This window comes from Aulostomus chinensis, chromosome 11, assembly GCF_037954235.1.
Source record: "Aulostomus chinensis isolate RoL2024-O1b breed Wild chromosome 11, RoL_Achi_v1.0, whole genome shotgun sequence".
Lineage (NCBI taxonomy): Eukaryota > Metazoa > Chordata > Actinopteri > Syngnathiformes > Aulostomidae > Aulostomus > Aulostomus chinensis.
The window spans coordinates 12,122,183-12,135,261 of record NC_141330.1 but is presented as its reverse complement, the minus strand read 5'-3'; the positions used below and the strand labels follow the sequence as shown (position 1 = coordinate 12,135,261).

The following is a 13,079-nucleotide window of genomic DNA, read 5'->3' as shown; positions in this document are numbered from 1 at the left end:
TGTGTGTGTCTATATGTATGTATATGTGTGTGTGTGTGTATATATATATGTATATACACATATGTATATATGTGTATATACATGTATGTATATATATACACACACACATATATACATATATATATACACATATATATATATACACATATATATATATATATACACTCACATTTAGATTTTTTTTCTTGCCAGTGCTAATAGTAAGTTCAACATTTGAATAATCAGCTGATATTCTCCACTCAGATTTGTTTTGGCCCTTGTGTTTTGATGTTTGATGATGGTGACATTTACCATCATCAGAAAAGTGTTTGTGATTAGTGAGATGAATCAACAAAGAACGAGCCAAACGCTAACGTTTATTGAGTCAGTGCATATCCAGTTATTAGAAAAACACAGCAACAGTGCTGAAACAACTTTTCACTTAGATGAACAGTTTATCTAGACCACGTTTGTCTCAGCTCAGAACACACACACACACTCACACACACACACACACTTACAGCTAACACAGTAGCCATGTATGATCAAACATACACAATTCAACTGTGCAGCTTATTTATTAAAGCCTCAAGTGTCATTGACTACACATACACACAAACACACTCCTATTTCCAAAAAAAGTGCCTTCTCTTCTTTGAAAGGATGAAGTGGAGGAGTAGAGCCGTTGAGGTGTGATGATGAAGATGCAGGTCAGTCATTCACTTCAAACTGCTCCCAAAACAAAACTGTGCTTCAGTGACGACAGGTGAGGTTTAAAATGATAAATTACTTATAAAAATAAAACAGGAAATTGAACTGTGTGTAAAACTAAACAACAAACGGAGTGAGTGAAGCACGGTAACAAAAGCCTGGTCCAGGAGAGCAGGCGGTGATCTGATGATCACCGGAACACTGAAAGCATGACCTCATTCTTTCACAGCAGACGTGAGGACATTGTGGTAGCAACTGTTGCGTTTGTCTACACTACAACTCCACGTGGAGGAAATGAGGGGCTTTGTAGCGTCTGACAACTCAATCTCATTAACCGAGACCTTGCTCAACGTTAGGAAATTCATTTAGGCACAAAGATCTGCAACTTTCCAGTTCGCATCAACGTCCCGGCTGTCATAATGCCCTGGTGGGGTTTCTCAGGAGAACAGCCGGAACCATGTTGGTCAGCAATAAAGCTCTGGCAAGCAAACGGCATCACGGGTATCCAGCCATCACGGCGCCATAACATCTTGGTCAGTCCGACCCTGAGGCTTGCAGGAGCATCACAGATGGGAGGAATCGGCCTGGTGCTGTCACTCGCTGGTGGTCTTCAGGACAGAGGGGGTGGAGTCTACAAACGGCCTGCGGGTGACAAAGAAACGGTACTGTGAGAGGTCCTTGGCATGTTCCCTTGCAGCGTGTGTTTCTGGAGCGATGTGGCTTAACCTGCTGGGGTGGGGAGGCCAGGTGGACTGCACCGGCGTCTGCGCCGCCGAGCTGGGGCTCATCAGCATGGCGCTGTAGATGTTAGCTGCCACCACCAGGATGCAGAGGAGGATGGGACCGATGATGGCCCCCTCCAGACCCAGATAGTACGCTCCCCCGGCCACCGCCAGACCTGTCAGATACGGGTGCCCGCCCCTGAGATGAGATGTAGATTAAACACGTTTGAAGGCTTCGTATTACAGCTCATGGTTTTGGACAATTTATCTTTTCCTTTTTTTTTCCAAAGCTCACCAGGAGTTTCAGACAACTTGAATGCTTTCATCAGTTTCTTGTCAACAGCTCTGACAGTTTTGCCTGTTTGTGTAATCAGCTTGTGACATTTTACCTCTTAATCACTGGTGTGTGACTGTTTGAAGGGTATTTCAAAAACAACAAAAAAAGAGGAAACTGGCTGAAAAACACAGGCAATATTAGAAGAGACAGCTATGAAAAAAACAGATCCTTGAATGCACCGTCTCACAGACTTCTGAGTCCAGCTGCTATGATGATTAATGATGACATATGTGACTGACTTTACCCAAACATACCAAAAAAAATAAAGCACCATTTCTAGTTGCAGTTTAGAAATCAGTGTTTACTTCAGTTATGATCTGATCTCCGTCCATCTGGGCTCCTCGTCTCCGTTCTTCCGTCAGCCTGACCGTCATTCTACCAACGCTTAAATTAAACAAACGTGAACTTTGAATTCCCGGCTAAGTTAAACACCCTTCCATTAGCTTGCCCGCTGTCTACTGCGGTTTCCATGACCTCAGCTGAAGGTTTACAAAACTGACTGTGACAAATGTGCTGTTTATGGACTTCACCAACAGTGTGGTTTCCTTTCAAAGCCTCAAACGGGACCACACGATTCCCGACAGGTCACAGGTGATGATGATGATGATGACACGTGTTGGTCAAATGTTGCAGCTACGTACCCAGAGATATCGGAGTAGATGGCCGTATCCACGAAGTATGTTGGCAGCAGATGGCAGATAAGCAGCAGAACAGCCTTGACACCTTCGCCCTGCACCAGCCACAGGTCACACACTGCTGGCACTGCAGCCCAGTAGGTCCCCAGGAACGGGACCGCACCCAGGATAGCGGCCAGAGCTGTAAGGGGGGGGGTGAGCATGGTTTTTGGCAGGTGGAGAGATACCGACGGCGTGATCCGCTGTGAATACGCTGACTCACCAGAAGGAATGAACACGATGTTGATGCCAAAGATGGTGTGAGTGAGCCAAGTGTAGAGGCCGTAGAAGCCGGCCATTTTCAGGGAGGCGTCGAACACTCCTCTAAAAAACAATCGCACAAGCTCATGAAAAGACTTAATGTGTATTTTTAGCTTCTTTATCCCTCTGACACACACACACACACACACACACACACACACACACACACACCCACACACACACACACCTGATAGCCTCCTCTACTGACTGGCCTATGATGTTAGACGAAGGTCCCGGCTGAGAGAGGGGGGTCAGGCTGATCACCCACTTGACAGGTTTGTAATATTCCCCGCTGGAGCTCAGCAGGTAGAAGAGCGTGGTCAAGAAGATCACCTGCACAGGAAGGAGCGACTGTAACACCACCGAAGGACACATTTAGGAGTCGGAACGTTTCTGTGACATCACTCATACCAGGCTGAGGGCAAAGTTGAGCAGAGCCGTGCCACTGTGAAACAAGACTGTGAGGAGTGTGGTCGTCGTGGAGATGAGGAGACCCACGTTCCTGCTCATCACCACCCACAGGGACTCCAGGATCTAGCCAAAATTATTATTATTAATAATAATAATAATAATAATGAAGACAACAACAACAACAAAAAACAAACAACAGCGACCTTTGAAGGAAAACAACAAACTGAAAATTTCATGAAATATTTTACGGTTAACTTGTTTTCAAGTATGTGTTCTTTAAATAAATGATGTTTGGGAGTAAAGGAAATATTGCAGGTAGTATTTTACAACCTCTTAAAATTATTCTTAAAAAGTATTTTATTTTTCGAAACAAGTGACAATCTCCGGTATTGATTTGGTGTCGCTAGGTCACATGACATAGACGCTATTGAAAAAAATATTTGTATAAAATAAAAGATGTAAATAAGAGCTGGGTTTTTTTTTTTTTGTTTTTTTTTACAACCTGGCACTTCCACTCATAATGCTAATCTATATGAGTGGATTATGATTAATAAAGGCTTTCAAAATAATATTAGCACTTGTGACTCAAACAGTAATTTACTGACGTTCCCTAACTCATGAGCGGACTCATGTTCAGCTTCTGCTGCAGCACTAAACTTCCATTCTAATCCAGCGATGTGTCCACAGCAGGTGTGAGAGCCGAGTGTCACTAAAGCAGAGATCTACTCCACACACACACACACACACACACACACACACACACACACACACACACACACACACACACACACACACACACACACACGTGCAGGTCGTGGCAGGTACAGGACGCTCACCCAGGTATATTAGTACTGTGGGGAGCTCTGCTATTTTTAGTGGATTACGAAACTGAACAGGCGGCTGATTAATCCTCTCCCTCTGGAACTCTTCTGACGGGATGAATGCTATTCTGTGTTTTGATGATGAACACACACACAAATACACACAAACACACGTACTTACAGACCACAGAGTCTCAATATTTTCCTGCAGAAAGGAGGCAATGTCCTTCCAGTCCAGGATGTCCACTAACCAGCTGCTCTGTCTCGGAGCCATCTTGAGTCCGCGATGGCGTCCTGAGTGGGTTATGTTCTGGAAACCAGTGCATCATTAATTTGTGTCGATATTAAGTGTAAATATTCCGGGAGATTATTAGCTACCTTCACAAACCAGGAGTGGTAAAGTCTGTCCCAAAGCTCCAAAACCTGTTTCTCAATCACGGCCGTGTGGTTCACCTTGTCTCCTAACATCTTATGAAGCTGCACACAGAAAAAAAGCAAACAGATGTATTATATAACACTTTGTTTGAGTATGAATTCTTTACAATCTTACGGTATTCTAACTTTTTGAGTTATCCACTCTCTCCCGTGCTGATAGACATTCGTAGCGGCTGAATTCAGAGCTTTCTGGACCACGCGAGCCTCTGGAAGCCAACTAGAGGGAGCAGAAGAGCAGAAGAAGTTAACACAGGAAGCAGATCATCTCCACACGGTGAAGAGAGGGGACTGTCATACTTGGCCCATTCCGGGTGGTTGGAGACGGTCTCGTTGATGAGGTTACTGGTCACCTCAATGATATGAACACTTTCATGATGAACCTGGAAGAATATAAAGCTCGTTAGTAATTTTTCCATGATGCTGTGACCATGAGAGAGCAGCAGGTGGCAAGCAAACCGTGCACCAAAAATTCACTTCAGAAGAAAAATAAAAAGTCCCTCACGCATGCATGTATGTAGATGATCAAGCTATTATCTTCATCACTGATTAATGAGCCAATTATCAATACAATTAATCTATGAAGTGTGTTTCCAGATTTGTGTGCGTAGGAATTGACTTCTTCTTTGAAACGAAGTGTAAAGAAGGAAACACTAACGAGTACCATGGCGGTGAGCAGCAGAGCCATGAGCAGGGTTCCTGTGACCAAGAGGAAGATGATGAAGATGCTGATGATTTTATCCAGGGATCGCTCCAACCACACCACCATCTGCAGCCAAGAGGAGGAAGATACAGACGAGAGGAAATAGAGGAAGAGGGGAGGATCGGAGGGAGAGTAGAGGAGTGAGAATCGGGAGGAGGTGCTGATGAGAGATCAGTGCTGTTGTGAGTGACGGTGTTAAACACGGACAGGGGTGACGAGACGCACGGAGAAACCAGTGTTCTTCCAGTATGAAGACGCTGTCACCTTGGAGCAATAATGAACTACCAGCATGGGCAATTTCTGGACAGTTTCCGGGAGTTAGGTTCAGTTAGCTTCAAGCTAAATGAATGTGGCTGGCTCACAAAGAAGCAACACAGCTGTGAAAAGACACATAAGATGCACCTTTTGGGTGGAGTATCGCTTTAAGGACTTTCAGAGTATATATTGTTACACAGAGTGGTGCTATTCTTGACTCAGGTTTCTCGATGCTCCAGCAACTTCCATCAACTTTAGACAGTGTGCGTGTGCGTTCGCATGGCCATTGGACACCTTTTGGTCTGAATATGAGGTCTGAATAGATTTCAGACAATAGTCTACAAAAGGAGATCAACTGTATCTATCAAAGCCAGTTAACCAGACAATGGAAACACCACACACAAAAACACAACTGTGGAATCCAGTCGGTCAAAACCTCAGCTGGAGCACCAACTAGCAGCGAATAGTTCCTAGAGGAGGCAGGGTTCCACGCAGCCCCTTCTCCTCTCCTGAAATAAAGACCATTAGCATTTCAAACACTGTGATGAGAAATCTAATGGCACCAACACCTCTGTGACAACGTCTCAACAAAAACTTGACAAACTGTCGTCCCGGAATCACAGCGACAAATAAACTGGAAAAGGACGATCTTCATTATCATCTTCATTATTTCGCCTGCATGCAAATCAGGTCACACCATAAGGAGGCTGAGACGGTTCTGGTTTAGAGGGGAAACTGTACCAGCATCCCAGGACTCAGGAGCTCAACTCAGCTGATATCACAAACACACTCTTGTTTCCTTAAAACAGCCACTATCCTCATGATGGCACCACGAGGCAAAGAGCGGTCGCAATTTTTCAAACTAGTGTTTCCATTGTTTTGTCCCACCCTGAAGCGTGAAGACATCTCTGAGTTCTACCTGGGAGGCCACGGGCAGTGTTTCTCCTCCACCTTCATCAGGGGGTCTCAGAATCACTGCCCTCTCCCACCCACTCTTCATCCGCCATCTCTCCATGCAGCTCACACACTCTCAAGCCAAACCTGCCGCTTACATCACAGCAGCGAAGCTACAGATGCGGCGACGGGACTCATGAATCCCACCTCCTTCGCTGCAGCTTCCTGTGTGAGTGGGGGAGGGGTGAGTGGGGGGGTGGTTGGGTAAAAAGCAGGAGGCAGCGGGAAAGCAGCAGTGAGAGGATGAACGTGTAGACGGCATGAGAGGGTGAGAGCAGTGGATGGGTGAAGCACAAGTCCAAGCTACTACAAAGGTGAGATTACGCCTTCACACACACTTACACACCAACAGATTAATTCCTTTCCCCTCTCACATTCTCACACAGAACCTCAACAGTCTCTCGCTCTCTCAGCACTCCGCCCCCCCCATCATTACCTGCTTGTTAAGCCAATGCCAGAGCTTGGGGGAGGAGACAAAGAGGGAAGATTATTATTGGAAAGATCTGTGCAACAGTCAGCACATGTACCCGTGCAACTAGAACACAACCTCCGTTTGGGTACAGGGCAGGTGAGGGCAACCTTGGGGGACGGGGGATGAGGGTGGGGGGACGAGGGCAGGGGTGTGTGCAAGCACGAGGAAACTACAGGCCAAACGGGGACTGTGGACTGGCTACACAGTGGGATGCAAATCATTGTGATTTCAAACACTCAACGTGTCAAGAATACTACTCAAAAGTGTTGGAACACCCCAATAACTCAAGTGTGTGTAGTTCCGTTCCAGTTCCTAGAACTAAAAGGTTCTCAGGAACCATTGTTGTCTGTGTTTCCGTGGCTCGATGTCCTGGGGAGAGTGTGCAAATAAGGTTGGTGATGTGTACAACACCCGCAAGTGCTACCCGTATCAGAACTCTTCAGCATTGCAGCCCCGCCCCAAAGTTCCTGGGCCATCGGAAAAAGCGAGGACCCAAGCTGCAGCGGTTGAAGTGCCTGATTTTCTTATGAAGGCTCTGTGTTCCTGGGTAAATTTTGCCAAATTTGAAGACTTTTCCCTCCCTGCGTTCCTGAAATAATCACATCAACGACAAGACGACCCAAAATCTTTGGCCGACTTTGCTCACCTGCATAAAAAGGGATCAGCAGTATAGTTTTTTTCTGTTATAGAGGAAGTAAATGCCACCTTGAAAGCTGATAACAACATTCTCACAAGTGTCCCGATCCTTGATGAGGACTCTGAGACTTCTGCAGGAATGAAATCAGTGTTGGAGCAGAGCAACTTCACCCTCCTGAGTGTCAGCTGGACAGTGTTTCACTGCTGGATGTCACATCACCACCAGAAAGCGGACAGACGAACCATTATAAGACTTTCATGTTCAGATGCTCCTCCTAATGAAAGTGAATAATTAAGTTTTCCGAAGCGTCACAAGGCTGGTGGTAATCTATCAGATCTCTGACGGTCGGGCCGAGCCAAAGCCACAATACAATCACGAGACAAATTTCTGAGAGTGGAACAACAAGCAGCTTAACAGTGTTTTTTGTCACTTTTAGTGAGTTTTGACAAGAGGCAGGTTTGACAGGCCGAGTCGATCAGTGAGAGGACGGTCAGGGCCATGAAGATGTATTAGGAATGAAACACACAAAGATCTAAGAACTGGAAGGACTGGGGTGCTCGAACCATTTTGACTAGCAGGCAGCAGCACATCTCTGACGTTGTAGTGTACAATCTGAGAAAGACACAATCTGAAACGTTATGACTGGAACTGGAACATTCTTCACTCAAGATGGACCTGTTCTCTCTTGTTCAGCCACGTGTGTGTGTTTTTTACACACTCTCTCTCTCTCTCTCACACACACACACAAATGAATACAAGGGTGGACCAGTTTAATAACTGCTATCATGACGGTCCTGGGTCCAAAGTGAGGTAACCCGCCCACTGCCTTTTACAGAACATATATACATATATAATATATAGATAGATATATGTATGTGTGTGTGTATAAATAATTTATTGAATCTGATCACCACATTCAAGTGTTTACCACTTGAAGAGAGTGACCTGGCCTCTAAAGTTGCAACAGTCTTTGTGTGATGAGGTCAAAGTTTGGAGTTGTTGCCAGCCGTGTTGTAGAGCGACGGAGAAAAAGTTTGATAATACGGAGGAGCGCCAACAGCAGGTCAGTCGTAAGTTAAAAGTTTGCTTGTTCAGATCTTGTCACTATCATGACTATCATCACTATTACTGCTGCTGTTCTTATTATGGTTTTAAACAGTGCTTTCCACCTCCTATGTTATACGCTGTCAACATCTGCTAAAACCACCTCAAGCGAGCATAAAGCCAATTTTTTAAAGTTCAGGTATCATCAAGCGTTTCTGATACAATTCTTCAAAGAACGCAAGAAAAACTGTCCCGTTATGACATCTGGTTTCGTCGCTGCACACTTTGACTCAAAGGAGGTCAAAGACAAGACTTCGTTACAGCACCCAACCCTGAGGAACTACATTACATCGCTGACTTCATATTAATCCAGCCCGTGCTATTTAACAACCCCACAGACAACGTCGTTACGTCAGTGGAACCAGAGCTTACTGAGGGTCTTTGTTGGGGTCCTTGAAAACAAAAACAACAACAAAAAAAGGAAAAACACCAGTACAACAGAATGTGTGTTTAGCATCACATAGGGAGGGAAAACGGGCGGGTGTTACCTTGGTGTCGATGCGCAGCAGGAACTGAGCCAAGCCTTTGATGGGTCCGGGCAGCAGCGCCTCCTCTCGCTCGCGTCCAAACTTCTCCAGCACAGTCCACCACGAGCTGAGGGTCCGCTCAGCAAAGCTCTTCAGACCAAAGTGGACCACCAGCTTCTTCAGCACCCACACTAGAGTATCACGGCAACAGTGGCGTGAGCACAGTGGGTCTGGGCGGGGTGTGCGTATGCGTGTGTGCGTGTGTGTGTTCATGTGTGTTTTGTACTCTCTTTACCAGCCACAGGGATAGGCAGCAGTTGTAGGATCCAGAGGTTAAGCCAGACCTGAACCAGGACTATGGCCCAGGCCAGCAGGATGAAGTAGATGTCACTGGCCCTGTGGGACCTCTTCTCTTTCTGGAAGAGTCCTGCCGGAAAGGAACGAGAACCTCGAGGGAACCCAGGAGTGGAAGAAATGTGTCCGGCGTCCATAGACTGGGCGCCATCTTAGAAGAAACGAGAGAGAAGGAGAAGAGAGAAGGGTGCTGAGTGAACCATCAGAGAGGCTGTTGATTCATCGGAGGGTTTATTCAAGGCTCGCTCCAAATCAGTAAACTCCATCTCATTTTACATTTCCACAGTCCAGAAACAGCCATAAACCTAGTGGGCAGTACTGCCCCCTACTGGTGGAGGTCCTGTCAGAACATTAAACACCATCATGTCAGGGTCTGAAACGTTCTCCTGAGGTGGTTCCAAAGACACACTGATTTGGAAAAGACACACACACACACACACACACACACACACACACACACACACACACACGCACACACGGCCCTTCTTAAGAACTGGTGCTTCCACCAAAATGTTGCTGTAACTGAATTACAATGAACTGATTAAAATAAAGCTGAACTAACAACATCATGAAGCCAATTTGTTCCAATCATGCATTCATGCTTTGTTTTGTCTTCCCACAAGCACACAGCTATTAAAACGCTTGTTTTCTTAACGGACAATGGCAAATGGGTCCGAGCTGCCTGTGATGTCACTTTTCCTGTTGACATCACAGACAATCTTGTGACCAGTTGGACAAATACTTCACAGAGTTGAATCAAAGTACCTGCGGCAGAGTTTTCACCTGAGCCAGTTTTTAGCTGAAGGTTGCCACAGGAGATGGCCATGTAGATAGTGTTGGCAGCAAATGATAAAACCTGTCCCGACAGTTCTCCTGAGGAGGAGGAGGAGGAGGAGGAGGAGGAGGAGGAGGAGGAGGAGGAGGAGGAGGAGAAGACAGGAAGCATCAACACATGAAGCACAGCAAGAGAAATAGAAACACACTCCTTAGTAGGAGGAGAGAGGCTTGATACTGTGGTGAGCGTGCGCGTGTGTGCGCTGGTTAACTCTCACCTTGGCCCGGGACGGGGGGTTTCTCCTGAGAGCCCACGATGAGGAGTAAAACTACAACCACGAACAGGGGCACCCTCCACGAGCCAGTCAGAGACACTGAGGAGAGAAGAGGGCGCGGCGGTGAACTAATCATTCTGTTTCATCACCTCCATCTTCATGTTTTTGGGTCATCTATCCGTCCTGATCTCATTAGGAGTTGTTAGTTTAGTCGGCGCCATTTGGATTACGCAAAAACAACAACAAAAAAATTAGCTTGATTCTTACAAAACTATGAAAATCAACCGTGAAGCTTTTCTCTGATTCCCACAAAGCCCAGTAAGAACCCCCCCCCCTCCTCCTCCTTCTCCATAGCTCTCACTAACATTTCCCGCCTGAAGGTCAACATGTCTTTCCAACATGTCTTAAGCGCGCTAAAAATACTGGCGTCTTTCTCATCTTACGATGCGTCTCTGTGCGTCTGTCTGACGGTCTTTGTGTTCCTCTGCTGCTGCAGATCGTTTCAAGGGTGAAAAAAAAAGAAAGAAATGAAGAGAGTTTACCTAAAAGTATGAGACAACAGCATACGCGTCTCTGCATTCTTCCCCTGCTCCTCTACTTACCGATATAGAAGAGCAGGACGGCCCAAACAGGAAGAGCCAGGGTCCTCAGGTAGCCCCCAGTGTGGTGACTCCACTTGAAGCAAACCGCCAGCAAGTAGCCGAGCACCACGGTGCACACCTGAGGAGAGCAGATGGTCAGGCCTCAACAGAACCATCACTGGGTCTCTTGTTTTTGCACAAATTCCTGAACTTTCTGGCCATCTTGTTCATCAACTGATGGTGACATCAGCGAAAATGTGAGCCATAGCCGACAGGTAGGAAAAAATAACGAGACGGATGACAAGCCCCAGACCTGCGCTCTTTCTAAGCGATTGGCTGCATGATCCATGAGGTCATCGCCTCGTTAGCTCAGGAATGTTTTCACCTCCCGATCATCTCCAACGCCACGTTCACGTAGAGTTAGAATGAAACACAGCGGATGCAGGAAAGTGGCTACTTTGTCGGTGAGGATCTGACAACACAGAACTTTTTTTTCTTCTCTGTAGCAAAAAAAAAAGAAAAAAAATGAATAAGGAGTCAGTAAAGCGAGACTCTGGCCGATTAGTGGAATTGCTGAGTTACGGGTAAAATCGAATCAATTCCTGATGTGCTGACCACACTCGTCTGCTCAACAATGAAAGTCACTTGTCTTTCAAATGTTCTTTTCCCAAGAACTGTCGCTCATTAACTCCTAATTTAATTTCTGCCTCCACACTGCAGCAGGAATCTGTATGTGAGGTGAAAGTGTGTAACAGGCCTGTGATTAAGCGGCTATCATGAAGGACATCGTTCCAGCCTGGTGTCAGACAAAGGACCCTCGTCAGGGGACCTTCGATGGGGAGGGAGTGGCGTTTAATGTGGTTTGCCTCCAGCGGAAGAGTGTGCCCTCACCCCCCACCCCGGAGCTGTTCTGGAACATTAGTATCGACTGATCAAAGATTAGATCAGAGCACAAACGAGTCTGGGCGCACATTCCTGGGAAATCATTCATCAATGACGTTTGTAAAAGATGCTCCGGGAGACAGAAGTCAACAGAACCGCTTTTGATGATCAGCAGATTATGTTCTTGGTTACATGGGGGGGGGGGGGGGGTGTCTCTCTGTATAATGCATAGAAGCAAAAGGTGACATATTCCTGGAGACTGTTGACAGTGCTGGTTTTTCTTCCCCAAACTTAAACTTCAAACCAAAGAAGGAATTCTCTGACCTTTGGGACTATGAAACCAAGCACGTTGTCACATTTGAGAGGCAAAACCAGGGAGTTTGGGACAATCTCACTTTAAAAACTGATCAGTCTGATTATGAGACATAAACGTCAATATAGCTATCCTGACAGAGTGAGTTCTCCAATATCTGCTGTATATGAATATACGTACGTGTGTGTGGGGGGGGGGGCGTGGCCTCTCTAGGGTGAACCAGTCTGGCCTGACCTCTCCCACACAGAGGGGCTTTTGTCAACATTATGGGGTGGAGGGATGGAGGGAGGGAGTCAGCTGTTTGTTCACTCACCCAAGCGGCGTGGAAGCAGTCCAGCGTGGCCCCGATCATCCCACACACGTGCCCGAGGATCACCTGCATACCGATGACGCTCCAGAACAGGTAGAGGAAGTAGACCAGGGGCGCCCCGGTCCCGATCACCAGCAGCATGGTTAGCCTCTCCATAACCAGCCTGCCCATTGTCTCTACTACATAGTTGACACACCACACCGGAACCAGTAGGGTCCCCACCACGATGGGGGTCCCGGTGTCCTGCAGGCCGTTGAGCCACGAGCGGCCGAGCCGAGCCAGGGAGTGTTTGAAGGGGTGCAGGAAGGTCCCGCAGAGCACTGCCCAGAGGAGCGGACGGAGGAAAGCCTCCAGGATGAAGTAGACCAGTACGGCTGCTCCGCAGCAGATAGCCACGAAGATCATGGCCCCGGTGTTGTAAAAGGCCTGCTTGATGTTTTTATCAAACTTGAGGGAGGACGGCTGGGTCAGCAGCTGGCTCACCATCCCGACGGCCGGCTGGACGCTCTCGGAGAAGGAGACCAAGTGAGGCCGCCTAGTGCGGGGACTCTCCACGGGAGAGCCAGCGGCGGGCTCCGGCGCCGAGTCCTCCTCGTCTGCCATATTCCCCGATTCCGTCTCTCGGACGTGCCGCGTGAGGGAGGAAAACA

General features: G+C 47.0%; 1 protein-coding gene across 3 annotated transcripts; it reads right to left on the bottom strand.

Moving 5' to 3' along the window:
• Positions 1 to 342: 342 nt before the first annotated feature.
• Positions 343 to 13,074, bottom strand: tmem245 (transmembrane protein 245). Of its 3 annotated transcripts, none has more exons than XM_086218558.1 (18): positions 12,433 to 13,074; positions 10,946 to 11,063; positions 10,347 to 10,442; positions 10,060 to 10,167; positions 9,236 to 9,445; positions 8,962 to 9,131; positions 6,697 to 6,720; positions 5,013 to 5,117; positions 4,649 to 4,731; positions 4,478 to 4,568; positions 4,295 to 4,393; positions 4,098 to 4,226; positions 3,096 to 3,218; positions 2,872 to 3,017; positions 2,647 to 2,747; positions 2,391 to 2,565; positions 1,417 to 1,611; positions 343 to 1,332 (listed from the first exon to the last, which is right to left on the bottom strand). In XM_086218558.1, exons 1-18 carry the CDS (start codon positions 13,030 to 13,032, stop codon positions 1,284 to 1,286), a joined length of 2,622 nt encoding a protein of 873 aa, XP_086074684.1. In that variant the 5' UTR covers positions 13,033 to 13,074; the 3' UTR covers positions 343 to 1,283. The 3 variants fall into 3 exon arrangements, with proteins under 3 accessions (XP_086074684.1, XP_086074685.1, XP_086074686.1); XM_086218559.1 differs by having other exon boundaries at positions 10,078 to 10,167; XM_086218560.1 differs by lacking the exon at positions 6,697 to 6,720.
• Between the last annotated feature and the right edge of the window lie 5 nt (positions 13,075 to 13,079).

Bases quoted from the DNA above. Each gene is read 5' to 3' on its own strand.
- tmem245 (XM_086218558.1), bottom strand. From the start codon at position 13,032: ATGGCAGACGAGGAGGACTCGGCGCCGGAGCCCGCCGCTGGCTCTCCC. The intron at 4,394-4,477 runs GTTAGAATACCG...TTCTGTGTGCAG, and splicing joins GAGAGTGGATAACTCAAAAA to CTTCATAAGATGTTAGGAGA. The intron at 4,227-4,294 runs GTAGCTAATAAT...ACTGGTTTCCAG, and splicing joins ACCACTCCTGGTTTGTGAAG to AACATAACCCACTCAGGACG.